This window comes from Cucurbita maxima, unplaced genomic scaffold (assembly GCF_002738345.1).
Source record: "Cucurbita maxima cultivar Rimu unplaced genomic scaffold, Cmax_1.0 Cma_Scf00029, whole genome shotgun sequence".
In the NCBI taxonomy this organism is placed as follows: domain Eukaryota; kingdom Viridiplantae; phylum Streptophyta; class Magnoliopsida; order Cucurbitales; family Cucurbitaceae; genus Cucurbita; species Cucurbita maxima.
Genome location: NW_019272045.1, coordinates 2,475,331 through 2,490,218, shown reverse-complemented (window position 1 = coordinate 2,490,218; position 14,888 = coordinate 2,475,331). Strand labels below are relative to the sequence as shown.

Here is a 14,888-nt window from a genome sequence, read left to right as displayed (position 1 = left end):
TCTAAAGAGCTTTGTTCTCATGCTTAACTTTGAAGTTTATAGGATTGAACCAATGAAAAAGCATACCTATCTTGTTAGTATAGATAGTAAGTTTCAATTCTTTTAAGTTTTGTTTTAGCCATCTTATATTTAGAAATCTGAATTGCTCTCATTCACATGTGGTCTTGATTCATTCATGTACGGTCCTCGATGTCACAAAATATCAAATCAAAGGAACTCATAAGAAGCATCATTTAGACACTTAATTTTTTAAAAAAAACCTAAGAACCAAATGGTTATTAAATCATATCTGAACTTTTAGCTCACGCCATCCTTTGCATTAAAAGAACATTTTTGTGGCATGTCTGCATTAGAATAAGTTTTTACTGAACCTTCACCTTCAAGAAAACGAATAAATGTAAATCATAACTGAACTATGTTCATATTGGTAAATAGTAACAAAAACTGACAAACTTACGAGGATCGACGAGAGCTAAACATAAACCTAATTTGTATATCAATCAAAACCTAGATATGCATTAAAAAGTTGGAGAATGTTCATCACATGCATTTTATCCAAAGATCCAATAAATTTGCAAAACAATGAAAGAAACAACAATTATTAGATAAAGGAGAGTTGGAGCAAGTGAGCATGGAGTGGGTCCTAAAGACCATATTTTGCACCCAACATATTAATGATCTTCAGTTGTGTTTCAATTTTCACCTGCATCCTAACGTGTTCCTACGTGAAATTTGGATTTATCACTTGAGCCACTGAAAAAGAAGTTGCATTTAGATGACGTTTTTTTAACTATCATATCTTATGGATCACTCTCATTCACATGTGGCATTAATTCATTTGTATGCCCTCACTTACTCTGATGTTACATGCTCACTAGCTTTCCCTTGGTTCGTCTCTAACTAGATCATACTGGGAAATGTTCTGATTTGATACCATCGATGGTGCCTCATGCCAAAACTTTGGATCAAGATTTAAAATCTAAATTTGACACTTGACATCACGATAATTCCCATGTTACCTACTTATCTTGAACTGCTTTTAAGAGTGAAAACTATCTTCACAAATTGTCCTTTTAGCATACTCTATTCTCACTCACATTTTCCTTTGAAAATTCTTTCAAAATCAGTTAACATAGAATTGCTTTAAGTCAAACACGTTTAACAAAGTTCTTGTTATTGAGCAACCTAAAAGAAAGTGCACCTTATTATTTTAAATAGTAACTATTAATTTTCTCGAGCATCTCTTAACTATGGTATTCTCTGGATCACTCTCATTTGAATGTGGTCTTAGTTCATTCATGCATCTCTCTTTTATTTGGAAATTACATTTTAATAAATAAAAAAAATCTTGTAGTGTACACATGTTCATCGATCAAATTAATTAGGATCTAAACATTTTTTATAAATAAGTTGTGGCACAATAAAATTTTGTAAAGATGAAGAATGAGTTGAAAAACTGCCCAAATCCACCGCTATTATTAGATATTGTCCTCTTTCGGCTTTCCCTTTCAGGCTTCTCCTCAAGGCTTTAAAACGTGTCTGCTAGGGGAAGGTTTCCACACCCTTGTAAAGGGTGTTTTGTTCTCCTACCCAACAAATGTCGGACATCACAATCCACCCCCTTCGGGGTCTAGCGTCCTCGCTGGCATTCCTTCCTTTCTCCAATCGATGTCCATTGGGCCCCAAAGGGGTGGATTTGGTAGGGGTCCCACATCGATTGGAGTAAGAAAAGAGTGTCAGCAAGGACGCTAGGCCCCCGAGGGGGGGATGGATTGTGATGTCCCATATTGGTTGAGGAGGAGAACAACACATCCTTTATAAGGGTGTGAAAACCTTCCCTAGCAGACACGTTTTAAAACCTTGAGGGGAAGGCCGAAAGGGAAACCCCAAAGAGGACAATATCTGATAGTGGTGTATTTGAGCGGTTACAAAAACACTAACATCATGGATCTTTAATCTTTTACCTAAAAAAGTTCTCTACACAATCACACTTTTGATGGCAGCGAACTTGCAATTGTGCGACACTCACTTCCCAACAACAAGTGAGTTAAGCCAATTTGTTCATGCGTCGCCTACGGCCAAGCGACGTATGCTCGAGCCTCTGGCCCTGATTCAAAAAGAAAGTTTTAGAAAAAGGGGCCGATAGATTTCGAATGAGAGTTTTGAAAGTAAGATTTGAAAAATTGAAATAGGTGTTATATGTGATGCAAACAAAAAATCAACAACAACAACTTACAGCGTCCGGGGGAAAGTTGACAGCCTATCCTATAAAGTTACTTTTAAGTTTGAATGCAAGAGAATTATTGGGTTTAGATTCAACAAATATTGTCACGTGGATTTAGGCCTACCTACATCTATAGGCAATGGCATTAGCTAGTACCTTATGCCCTAGAGAATAGAGCCAAATCCAAATTATTATAATAAATAGATGAGAATTTTAGATTTTTTAAATGGTTGGATTATTTTTTCTATTCAAAATTTGGAATTTAATGGCAACCGTCATGGAAATCTATAACATCCAAGTACACGAGAGATACATGAATGAACTGAGACTACATCTGATGAGAGCAATCTTGAGGATATGATTGTTAAAAAAAAAGGCTTAAAACAATTGAAAGTTACTACCTATATTATAAGGTGCCCATTTTCTTTTCGGTGGCTCAATTATACAAACTCCGTAGTTAAGCGAGTTCTATTTGAAGTAATTCTATGTTGAATGATCCTATGAAAATTATTTTAGGAGGCATGTGAGTGAGGGCAAAGCATACTCAAAGGACTCGTGTTGGTATATAGGGATAGTCTTCACTTTTAAGATTGAACCGAGACTTTTGTAAGCCCAAAGACAATTATTGTTTATGTTGAGAATCAATTGAGGTAACTAGCTCTCAACGTGAACGACTTCAGAGCTAGGATGAATATGCATGAATTGTATCAATGCATGTTGCATAATGTGACAATTAATCGTATTAATATCATGATTATGAGGCATTATGACGGACTCAACTTAACTTAGCTGAGTTGGAGTACAATTTTTTAGGATCGATATAATTAATAGAAAATGGGTTAACTTGACTGAAATGATTTAAGTTCCACGTGTTCATGTGGCATGTTTATGTTATGTGTATGTAACGCTCGAGCCTAACAAATATGTAATGCTCGAGCCCAACATGTCCATGTGGCATGTCTATGTTATGTGTATGTAACGCTCGAATCCAACGGATACGTAAGCTTTCTAAGTTTTCTCTTCGATGAATAAATTTCTAAAATTTTACTCAAAATTTTAGTGGCCAAATTTTAAGAAGGTATAAAAATGCTGGAGATAGCTTTAGACTTAAAAAAAAATAAAAAAAAAAAATAGTTAAAGTCAATGGAGGGAAAATGTGTAAGAAAAGGCAACCGCCAAGTATTAAGAAGCAAGGAATTTGACAGGTGGCGGCGGTAGAACGCACCGTCAAATTTCCAAGTGCTGAGCTGGACATTCTGGATTTCTTTCTCAGAGAGAGAGAGAGGAGAGGAGAAAGAAGCATTGAATATAAAAGGAAGGGCAATCGCCGTCATTACCAAATTTGTCGCTGTAAATCCATTTCTCTCCTCTGTTTTGGTTATGTGCAGCTAAGGAAGAAACCCAGAAACCCCAAATCGCGAATCCAAGTAACCCATTTTTTTCTCTACTTTTTTCGAGAAGTTCTTTGTTCGGGAGCTATTTTTGGTGAATTTTATCATCATTGCTTCTTGTGGTTAGGTCATAAATGGCGGAATCAGTGGAGAAAGACACTGCGAATGAGGAGGTTCTGTCCTTTGAACTCCCTGCCCCTCCTGGCTGGAAGAAAAAGGTGTTCATCTCACTTAGATTCCTTTTCTGGATCTTCAATTTTTGTTGGATTGCTTATTTTGTTGCTCAATATTGCTTTTACCGCTCATTGCTCAACTGGGATTTTGTTTTTCCTGGATTTTAGGGTTTCTTTGGTGAGAATTCACCGCTTGTAGTATCTAGGGTTTTTTCTGGAAGGTTGAATTATCGAATTTCTTGCTTAATCTATCTTTTCGCTTGGATTTCCAGTCTTCTTCGACAGAATTCTCTGGAAATTGTTGGTCTCTAGTTTCTATTTGACTTTGCTTTGACATCGCTTAACGTCGCTATGTTGCTTCATGATGAGTTGAATTTGTGTTATGATGATTTCTTTTTGCTTGCATTACTTGGAGCTGTGGACTAATTTTTGTTCCCTTCTCCTTTCTGGTGTGAGAGATAGTGAGCGATTATGTTATCTGGGGAGGATTAGGGCTGCTAACATTGACAATGATGTTAATAAATAAAAAATTATTGAACAGTGCGTGCTCTGCCTGGACTTGCCTTGCCCCCACAAGTTAGGATATACATGTGTGTGTGTGTGTGCATATTTTTTATCCAATCAGTTGACTATATTGTGCACTCAATATCAGCTGCTGAAATTTATTTGCTTGGATTTTTCACAATTTAAATGTGAGATCTCACCTTGGTCTTTGGTCTTTATAAAAGTGTGGAAACCTCTCCTTAGTAGACGCGTTTTAAAATCGTGAGGCGGATAATATCTGCTAGCGGTGGGCTTGGGCTGTTACAAATGGTATCAGAGCCAGACACCGGGCAATGTGCCAGCTAGGAGAGTAAGTCCCGAAGGGGATTGGACACGAGGCGGTGTGCCACCAAGGACGCTGGGCCCTAAACGGAGATGGATTGGGGATCCCACATCGATTGGAGAAGGGAACGAGTTTCAGCGAGGACGTTGAGCCCCGAAGAGGGAGGGGGGTGGATTGTGAGATCCCACATCGATTGGGGAGGAGAACGAAATATTCTTTATAAGAGTGTGGAAACCTTTCCCTAGCAGACGTGTTTTAAAAACCTTGAGGGGAAGTCTAAAAGGGAAAGCCCAAAGAGGACAATATCTACTAGCGGCGGGCTTGGGCTGTTATAGTGATCATATGAGATTTCCTGTCATTTTGATCGGTAATATCTAAATCAAAATATAATTATCGTTATCAAATAAGTTATGTTGTCTAGCAAAACTTGATACTTACAGAAAGAAGAGGAAGACATAAGCAAGGTGACAGGAGTGAAGTTCAACAATAGGATGTGGAAGCCCGTCATAGTTGGTCAATGGAATAAATTAGAGAATTGGTATAGAACTAAATAGATTTGGGAAGGATGGAGGAAAGCCAAGTCGAGTGTATTGCCACAGGGAGAATTCTGGTCGGAGGCAGGGTCAACAATCTTTGGACCAGCTCCCTCTTTTATACTCTTACCTTACATTTTCTTCTAGAAACAATGAAAGCCTTTACCATGGTGGGACCAGACTAGTTTTGTGAGATCCCATATCAGTTGGAAAGGAGAACGAAGCATTCTTTATAAGGGTGTGGAAATAGACTCGTTTCAAACCTAGAGGGAAAATCCAGAAGGGAAAGCCTAAAGAGGACATATCCACTAGTGGTGGGCTTGGACTGTTACAAATGGTATCAAAGCCAGACACCGAGCGATGTGCCAGCGAGGAGGCTCAAACCCGAAGGGGGGTGACACCAGGTGGTGTGCCAATGATGACGCTGGGCCCCGAAGGGGGGTGGATTGGGGATCCTACATCGATTGGAGAGGGGAACGAGTGCCAGCGAGGACGCTAGGCTCCAAAAGGGGGTGGATTGTGAGATCTCATATCGGTTGGAAAGGGAATGAATCATTCTTGATAAGGGTGTGGAATCATACGCATTTTAAAAACCTTGAGGGGAAGCTCAAAGAGTACAATATCTGCCAACGGTGGTGGGCTATTACAAGTTCAACCTTGAAAATCAAGTTTAAACATGAAATCTTGACTTATGCAATGGAGAAACGGGTGCACTGTAGGCCAAAAATCCATAGAGCTAGATATGAGATGATTAGAAAGAAATTTGTTTTATCAATGGGGAGAAGTTTAGAGTTCATCGTGTACGGATGGGAACTATATTAAAGGAAAAGGAAAGCTCCTATCGATGGCAAGATAAACATACATCGAAGAGCTGACGGGGCAGTTGGATATGGCCTTGGAGGAATGGTTTTTGATAAAAATTGAGCTTTCATTGAGAATAAATGAAAGAATACAATGTCATACAAAAATAAAGCCCAAATAAAATGAGTCAAGCTATAAAAAGGGCTTTAGTCAAGAAAATAAGACTAATGAAAATATCAAAAGCTCTTAACCATCAATGCCCAATGATTCATGGAACCTAACAAGAACCATACATTAATCGAAGTCTTCTCGAACCCTCTCCCTCTTCGAAAGCTTCATAAAATCACACTCAAAAAAACCCTTTTTCTTACCAAAGGGCGAATGATAAATAGCAACTCCAAAATCATGGAGTTACAACCCTTAGGCTGGGATGAACGGAAATCAAATGTCTCAAAGAAATAGCTCCAAACTGAAAGGAAAAATCATAGCTCCACAAAAGGTGGTGCAGATTCTCGGCCGCACTCCTACGCACAATATATCCTCGGAGGAATTATGAAACAAAGTATGTCCAAGATGTCGAATGAGATTGATAAGAAAAGCTAGAATTCAAGAATTGGAGTTGAATGATTCTTCTCCAAACAAGGTGAAACTTCAAACGTGAAGTGTTACGCATCAAAGGTAATGCAGTTGATTGATATTGATGGCAACAAGGCGTTCACTGAATCCAAAATTGAGTTAATCACCAAAGGTTTTCGAGGAAACATCGCGAACCAGACTATTGAGTAGACATAAGAACATGAGTCTTGGTTCAAAATGGATAAAATTAATTTTGAAGTTTTTAAAAGAAATTATTTAAATTTTCTTCCAATGCACAAAAGAAACTATAATTCTAATAACAGAAAGAAAGAGAAAAAAAACTCAAAATTTTGAATTTTTTAAATCATGATTCTCTTCCTTTGCTTCTATATATGGTCATCTTCTTTTCTAAACCAATTTAGATAAAGAATATATATTTATGAAGTTATATTTTCTAAATAAATTAGTGCCAAACACATTATCTCGACATAGTATGAGTAATGGATATAAGTTGATTTGAACGTCATTTCTATTGATTTGTGCCCCAATGTGCCACTCTTTTTGGATCATGATGTTTAGGTCATACTTATCAACGGCTCAGAGTTACTAGCCCAACTTTGTTCTCTGTTTTGGACGTTTTGATCGATAATCTGGTGGCTAATGTCAAGAAGTGCTCCTTTTTACAGCCTCAGATTGAATTTGTAGATGATGTGGTGTCCGAGTAAGGTGGATGTTCATGGCTGTAAAATCCAAAATAAGTTGAACTGGTCATCTCCCTGCAACCAGGCTTACATGTTTCCACTGAAAATCTGTGGCCGTTTATGGTTTGACTGCCTTCTCCCAACAGTTAAAAGTGATAATGAGTCTAATCCTAAGGCTAGGGAAAGCTTTCGATGTCTCAAACACGCTAAGATCAATGTGCTTCTGGTTGCCTTACCAGACTTCTCAAAGCCATTCCTTGCAGAAAGGAATGGTTTAGATCAAAGATTTCTATACGCACGCAAAACCAATGCCTTATTGTCAGTTTCTTCTTTTGAACAAGAAACGAAACGTTTTGTTGATGTAATGAAAAGAGACTATTGCTCGAAGGATACAAACTCCATAAAGGAGTGAAATGCACCAAGAACAAGACTTCAAAACTGCAGAATTAATGCGATCAGACCAAGGAGAGGAGACTTGTGTTCAGGTCTCCATCCAAGCTTCTCTTGATGATATGGTTACAATCCCATACATTAAAGGGAACCGATGGTAGTTGTATTTTCCATTAAAAAATGGCCTTCATACGTATTGGGCCAATGATTAAAAAATTGTACAGATCAACGCAGCTTGAAGTTCTTCTACAAACAACGGTGTGAGGGCGAATTTCCGAAGAGGATTGGGAAGCCTGAGCTGAGAAGTGAGGTATATGACTGGAATTGGTAGTTTGTTCTAGGGAAGGCAGAGGAAGGAAAGATAGTTTTCCTACTAGAGAATGGATAGCATCTGAAATGGCTGGCCACTTTGTACTTTGCCTTATTTTCTTTTGGAAATGATAAAGTCTCTTGCCAGGGTATTCATTTCATTAGATCTTTTTCAGATGAAGGTGGATGAATGGTTAGTGATGAAAAAAAGGACAGACAGACATTAGCTCTGAGTAGGCAGCCTGATAGCAGATGGTCTACCAGAAGGGCTCTGGACAACCGATCAGACCCTTAGCCAAGAGGAGGTGTCTTGTAAGGTTATGAAATTTAGAATATTCTCAAATTCGTGAGATTTTTCTTCTGGCTTCTTGATCTTGGGAAGGTTAATACTTTTTAATCTTATACAGAAACTCAATAGCCCTCGATACCGATCGTGACAACATAAGGAACTCCTATCAATGCTGTCTGTTTTGGCAAATTTATGTATCTGGTTAGTCTTTAATATGCTCGATGTTAGCTGGTGTTTTCGTTTTCGTCTAAGCCGCTGTACGGGTTTCATAGTAAAGAGAAGATGAAGATTTCATGGTGGAATTTTGTATGAAAGGGTGGTAGGGACTTTCTTGGGTATGAAAGAGAACGTACTTTTAGATTTATATTTTTTCAATTACTGTAATTCATGACAACAAGAGAGATCTTTGATCATCTTCATTGGGTTGGAGCGGCTGCTTGTTTTCTGGATCTATTTGGATGTATTTTTTCACCAATCGAGATGAACATTTATACTTTATTGATTTTTCTTTACTTGACCTAACAGCTCTAAACAAAAAGAAATAAGATCTGGGTTGCTGGTTTATTGGTTGCATCTGATTGAATGATATGAATATTTGGCAGTTTTTTCCCAAGCAAGGTAAATCCCCTAGGAAACATGAGGTCATCTTCATAACTCCTACAGGGGAGGAGATCAACCACAAAAGGAGGTTGGATCAGTACCTGAAGGCACACCCCGGTGGCCCGGCAGCTGCTGAATTCGATTGGAGCACGGGCGAGACGCCGAGGAGGTCAGCAAGGATAAGCGAAAAGAGTAAAGTGACTCCACCGGTCGAACGTGAGCATCCCAAGAGAAGAAGATCTTCTGTGTCGAAGAAAGATATTAAAGAAACAGAAGCTGAACCAGAAGTTTTGGAGGAGGAGAAAGAAATTGATAACCAAGACGGTGAAAAACATGAGAGCATGGTTGATGCTGAGGTAAAAGATGAAAAGGTAACAAAAGATGAAGCTGTGGAAGCAGAGGCGGCACCAAAGACTAATGATGCTGAAAAACAAGAACATAAGATAGGTAGTGAATCAGAACAAGAAAAATTGGACAAAGATCTCAATGAGAAGGAACCTGAAAGCTCTAAATTAAACCTCAATGAGAATCTGGAGGGAGCAAAGCCAGAGGAAGCCATTGAGGAACCACAAGTTCAGAAGAAGCCTGATGGTAATCTGGGTGAAGCTACCGAACCCGTTTCTCTTATATCTGATGAAAACGAAAATGTGCCAGAGGAGAATCAAAAACCTACTCAACAGGATATTGAACTAGACAAAGGAGCTGCAACTCCAGAAAAGAGTGAGAAACATACCGAGGCCGACAAGATTGTTGACGTTGCCGTCTCGGCAACGGCGGGAATGAAGGTGGTGAGGTAAAGACTTGAAATCGATATTACGTTTCTGGCTCTAGCCTCTTCATTGGTCTTTTGAACAGATTCAGATTGCTGGGTTGGTCTGTGATTCTGATGTTAATTGTAGTAATCTAATTATTGACAGAAACATCCATAGATTAGGTTTATTATGTTCCATCGCTTGTTGTTCACTTGTACTGAATAAAATTGTAGTTCATAATGACCTGTGTAACAATCAAGTTTAATATGCTTGTACCATGCTGTTGTAATGTAAACCTTTGTAAGGTAGAGATTTATGCATACTCATTTAGTTAGAGTCATTGTTTGATCCTTCTGGAGCTCCTTAACCACTTGGCTATCGTTCGTACTGCTCGATAGTTCGTCTTTTTGTATGTATTCGTACTTGTCAAACTGTATTCTTCCTTTTTTTTGGTATGAGTTTGGTTGATCATTCCGAAGATCATAACAATAATTTCACAACTTTTTCTTTGGATAAAGTGCGGGGTAACTTTTGGAATCCATTACCGTTGACTGCTCAAGCTCATAGTTAAAAAATATTGTCTTTTTTGGATTTTCCTTCTCGGGCTTTCCCTCAAGGTTTTTAAAACGTGTTTGGTAGGGAGAGGTTTTCACATCTTTATAAAATGTGTTTCGTTCTCTTCCCCAACAGAGGTGGAATCTCACAATCCACCTCCCTTTGGGGCCAGCGTCTTTGCTGGTACTTATTTCTTTCTCCAAGGGATGTGGGACCCCCACCAAATCCAACCCCTTTTGGGGCTAGCATCCTTGCTTGCACATCGTCTCATGTCTACCCTTTTACGGGGTTCAACCTTCTCATCGGCACATCGTCCGGTGTCTGGCTTTGATACCATTTGTAACGGACCAAGCCCACCGTTAGCAGATATTGTCCTCTTTGGGTTTTCCTTTAAGGTTTTTAAAACGTTCTCTGCTAATAGAAGGTTTCCACACTCTTATAAAGGGTGTTTCGCTCTCCTCCCCAACCGATGTGGAATCTCACACCTACCATCAAGTGCTCCATGAACGATCAAGTCCTCACACTCGGATCATGATGAACCCAAAGAATAGGAGAGAGAAAATTCAAAAAGGAATATTGACTAAATGTTTTATTAATGACTTCATACACCAAAGAGAATACAAAACATAAGAAAGTACATGTTGAAAATAGGGTATATATACTGTCTCAGTTTACTAAATATAGGTTTAACAGATATGTAATATATCAAATATATCTTTACTAATCTTTTACCAAATATTTACCATATATATCTCTATTAGATCAAATATCTACCATTATATCTCTATTAGATCAAATATCTACCATTATATCTCTACAGATCTTTACGAAATATCTATCATATATATTTCTATCCGATCTTTACTATAAATAGGCATCGGGTTCTATATCCCATGTTAGGATCGCACAACAACGCACACACTCGATCTAGATGAACACAAAAAACATGATAGAGAAAATGTAAGGAGAACTCTGACTAAAGGATTTATATTGATGACTTCAAGCCAAGTATGTATGGTAAGAGAGAATACAAAGAATACAAAAAGTACATTTTCAAAGCTTTGACGAAGGGGATATATATATATATATGGTTTAGCTTACTATATTTAGTTTTATCAGATATAACCATCTACTATGTATAACTATTTACCATATATAACTTTACCCGATATAGTTTTTTACTATACATAGCTATTTATTATTTATGACAATTTACTTTATATGTCATTTATCAAATATAGTTTTACTATGTATAACCGTTGACTCAGCTATCAATAAGCAGCAGGCTCCATAACTAACAATTCTCTCACTTAGAGACTGATCCAGTCAACCAAGAATTTCATTCTCAAACGATCATGAATATTTTCACTGCACCATACCAATTGAGGTTTTGCACAATCTCAATATTCCAACATCAACACATTTTGTCAACATGTTTGCTAGATTCTTTGCAACCTCTATCTTCTCAAAACACATCACCATCTTCTACTAACCTGCAAGTGAAATGGTATTGTCTTCCGTGTTTTATCTTTAAATGATAGGTCGGGTTCCTCACCAACTGTATGACACTCTGACTATCTCTATAAAGAATCTTTTTGTGCTGCTTCTTGCCCAATTCTTCCAGATAGTCAATCATCCATATCGTCTTCTTTCTAGCTTCAGCTATTGTCACGTACTCAGCCTCAGTACTACGCATTTTTGAAGCCTAAACGTCCCATCATTCATGGCTTGCTCCCACTTGGTTGTATCCTCCAACTGTAGGGCCTCCTCAAAGGGTTGTGGTTCTCTTTCAACAGATAGTGTAATGAAGGTACATACATATCTGGTACTCTGATAGTAATGATCTTCTCAACACCGGTTCAGGTGTCATTTGCTCCACTATTGATTCCTCTACAGTAGTCTTAGGAGTTTCATGAGTATCTGCTACAACATCACTAGGTGAGTTTTCTTGCAACTCAAGCTCAACTCCCACTTGCTTCGTGGTCTTGGAACCTTGCTCTACATCTGGTTCCTCAGTAGTAGTCTCAAGAGTTTCATGAGTATCTGCTACAACATCACTAGATGAGTTTTCTTGCAACTCAAGCTCAACTCCCATTTGCTTCGTTGTCTTTGAATCATGCTCCACATCTGGTTCCTCAGTAGTAGTCTCAGGAGTTTCATGAGTATCTGCTACAACATCACTAAGTGAGTTTTCCTGCAACTCAAGCTCAACTCCCACTTGCCTCGTTGTCTTGGAACCATGCTCTACATCTGGTTCCTCAGCAGTAGTCTCAGGAGTTTCATGAGTATCTGCTACAACATCACTAGGTGAGTTTTCTTGACTCAAGCTCAACTCCCACTTGCTTCGTTGTCTTGGAACCATGTTTCACATATGATTCCTCAACAGTAGTCTCGGGAGTTTCATGAGTATCTGCTACAACATCACTAAGTGAGTTTTCCTGCAACTCAAGCTCAACTCCCACTTGCTTCGTTGTCTTTTGGAACCATGCTCCACATCTGGTTCCTCAGCAATAGTCTCAGGAGTTCCATGAGTATCTACTACAACATCACTAGGTGAGTTTTCCTGCAACTCAAACTCAACTCTCACTTGCTTCGTCGAACCTTGCTCAACATCTGGTTTCATTTCCAACTGCACTTTCTTCAATTCTCTAGCAGTTCTTGTGAAGCTAACTCGTTTCTGCTTGCTCATAACGTAGTTCTCACAATGACCCACATAATAGATTTCAGACCTTCTAAAACTTCTTTCGCAGCCAACGTCTTCATTTCTTTCACTCTCATATGTCCAAGTCTATTGTGCCATAGATTTGAATTTGAAGCACTCTCAACAACAACAGCTATGTTCATACACCATGCAGTAGTGTATAAGGTTCCAGATTTTGAGCCACGTGCTACCACCGTAGAACCCTTCATAATCTTCCACGAGCTCTTCCCTAACTTTGTTGCATAACCTATGCTGTTCAACTGACCAATAGAGATCATGTTCTTCTTGAGACCAGGAATATATCTGACATCTTTTAATGTTCACTGATTTCCTGCCGGAGTTTTTATGCAGACATCTCATTTTCCTTTAATCTACAAATCTTTGTTGTCGGCAAGATACACCTTGTCGAAATTTCCAGACTTGAAATTCCGGAACAACTCTTTATTTGGAGCGAATGAAAAGATGCACCTGAATCCAAAATCCAGGAATCAATCGAACTGTCCACGCTGAGGATTAGAGCATCCCCAATGTCTTTTGCTGAATTTATAGAATCATCATCATCTCCAGATTTGTGATTCTGCTTCCTCTTTGGTCTTGTACAACCTGTCTGAAAGTGACATTTTTCTCCATAATTCCAACATGTTACATTTGGTCTATTTGGAGATTTTTCTCGGTTCTTTGATTTTGATCGTCCTTTGTTTGGGCCCTTCGATTTACTTCTTCCCCATTGGTCAACACTGAGAGCACTATCAGATGAATTTCCAAATTTTCGGTTGTGAATACCTTCGTTGAGAACTACATCTCATTTTTCATCAAACTTCAGTTTATCAGATCCTCACGAATTGCTGATTGCGACAACAACAGTATTCCACGACTCGGGTAAAGATGACATCAAAATCAATGTTTTAATTTCATCCTCAAAATTAATTTCCACCGAACTCAGTTGACTTATGATCATATTGAGTTCATTTATATGATCAACAACAGATCTACCTTCAGACATTTGTAGATTGAACAATCTCTACATCAAATACACCTTGTTCATAGCCGACGGTTATTCGTACATATTCGACAGCGCCTTCAATAGATTTGACGTTGTCTTCTCCTTGATGATATTGAATGTCACGTTTCTAGATAGCGTCAACCGAATCAGCCCTAAGGATTGTCGATCCTTGAGCTTCCACTGCTTCGTGGTCATGGTATCCTGCATCACCCCCAACAAGGATTCGTGAAGATCTTTCTGATACAGATAATCTTTCATTTGCATTTTCCAGAAACCAAAATCGGATCCATCGAACTTCTCAATTCCAATCTTTGAACTTTCCATCTTCACAGATCGTGGTGACTTCCACCTAGCTTTGATACCAGTTGTTAGGATCGCACAACGCACACAATCGATCTAGATGAACACAAAGAACATGATAGAGAAAATGCCAAGAGAACTTTGGTTAAAGGATTTATATTGATGACTTCAAGCATGTACAGTAAGAGAGAATACAGAGAATATAGAAATTACATTTTCAAAGCATTGACTATCCATATATAACTTTTTGATATAGCTTTTTATTATACCTATCTATTTACTATTTATAACAATTCAGCTTTACTCTGCATAAGCTATACATAATATAAATAAGCACATCCCAACCCCAACCGAAATACGTGAGCAGATGGTTTCTCCAACTTAAATCCCTTCAGCCGTCCAACCAGCCCTGCCAAAGCTGTCCATTTCACAAGTGCACTGGCAACTACCAGTGGAGGATTCAACATCATTCTGAGTAGCTGCAATGCGAAAATATGATTTAGAACCCTGTGGAGGGTTGAATCTTTCAACTCTTGTTAGTTTTATCCTGTGCATGTTATATTTTGGCTGCTGCATAATTTCTTAACAGATAACCCACCTGATGAGGTTAACGAAGCCACAGAGGAGTTGAATGCATCCACCTCAGACATCTCTTCAGGACTTGAGCTCAGCTGCTCAAGAAGTTGCACAAAAGTCAAAAATAGTTTTAAGGGTATTATAAAAACCTTTGTGAACCATCATGGAAACAGTTAGTTTAAGGATGA

At 38.5% G+C, this 14,888-nt stretch overlaps 1 protein-coding gene across 5 annotated transcripts; it reads left to right on the top strand.

Annotated features, from left to right (window-relative positions):
* The first annotated feature begins 3,492 nt into the window (after positions 1-3,492).
* Positions 3,493-9,905, top strand: LOC111465620 (methyl-CpG-binding domain-containing protein 11-like). Of its 5 annotated transcripts, none has more exons than XM_023110098.1 (5): positions 3,747-3,833; positions 7,211-7,925; positions 8,101-8,236; positions 8,332-8,414; positions 8,816-9,905. In XM_023110098.1, the coding sequence occupies exons 4-5, from the start codon at positions 8,406-8,408 to the stop codon at positions 9,608-9,610; spliced, it is 804 nt and encodes a 267-aa protein (XP_022965866.1). In that variant the 5' UTR covers positions 3,747-3,833; positions 7,211-7,925; positions 8,101-8,236; positions 8,332-8,405; the 3' UTR covers positions 9,611-9,905. The 5 variants fall into 5 exon arrangements, with proteins under 5 accessions (XP_022965862.1, XP_022965864.1, XP_022965866.1 ...); XM_023110097.1 differs by having other exon boundaries at positions 8,101-8,241; XM_023110095.1 differs by having other exon boundaries at positions 8,101-8,414.
* The last annotated feature ends 4,983 nt before the right edge of the window (positions 9,906-14,888 follow it).

Coding starts and splice junctions, on each gene's coding strand:
- LOC111465620 (XM_023110094.1), top strand. CDS start 3,750: ATGGCGGAATCAGTGGAGAAAGACACTGCGAATGAGGAGGTTCTGTCC. Junction 3,834..8,815: donor CTCCTGGCTGGAAGAAAAAG/GTGTTCATCTCA, acceptor AATATTTGGCAG/TTTTTTCCCAAGCAAGGTAA.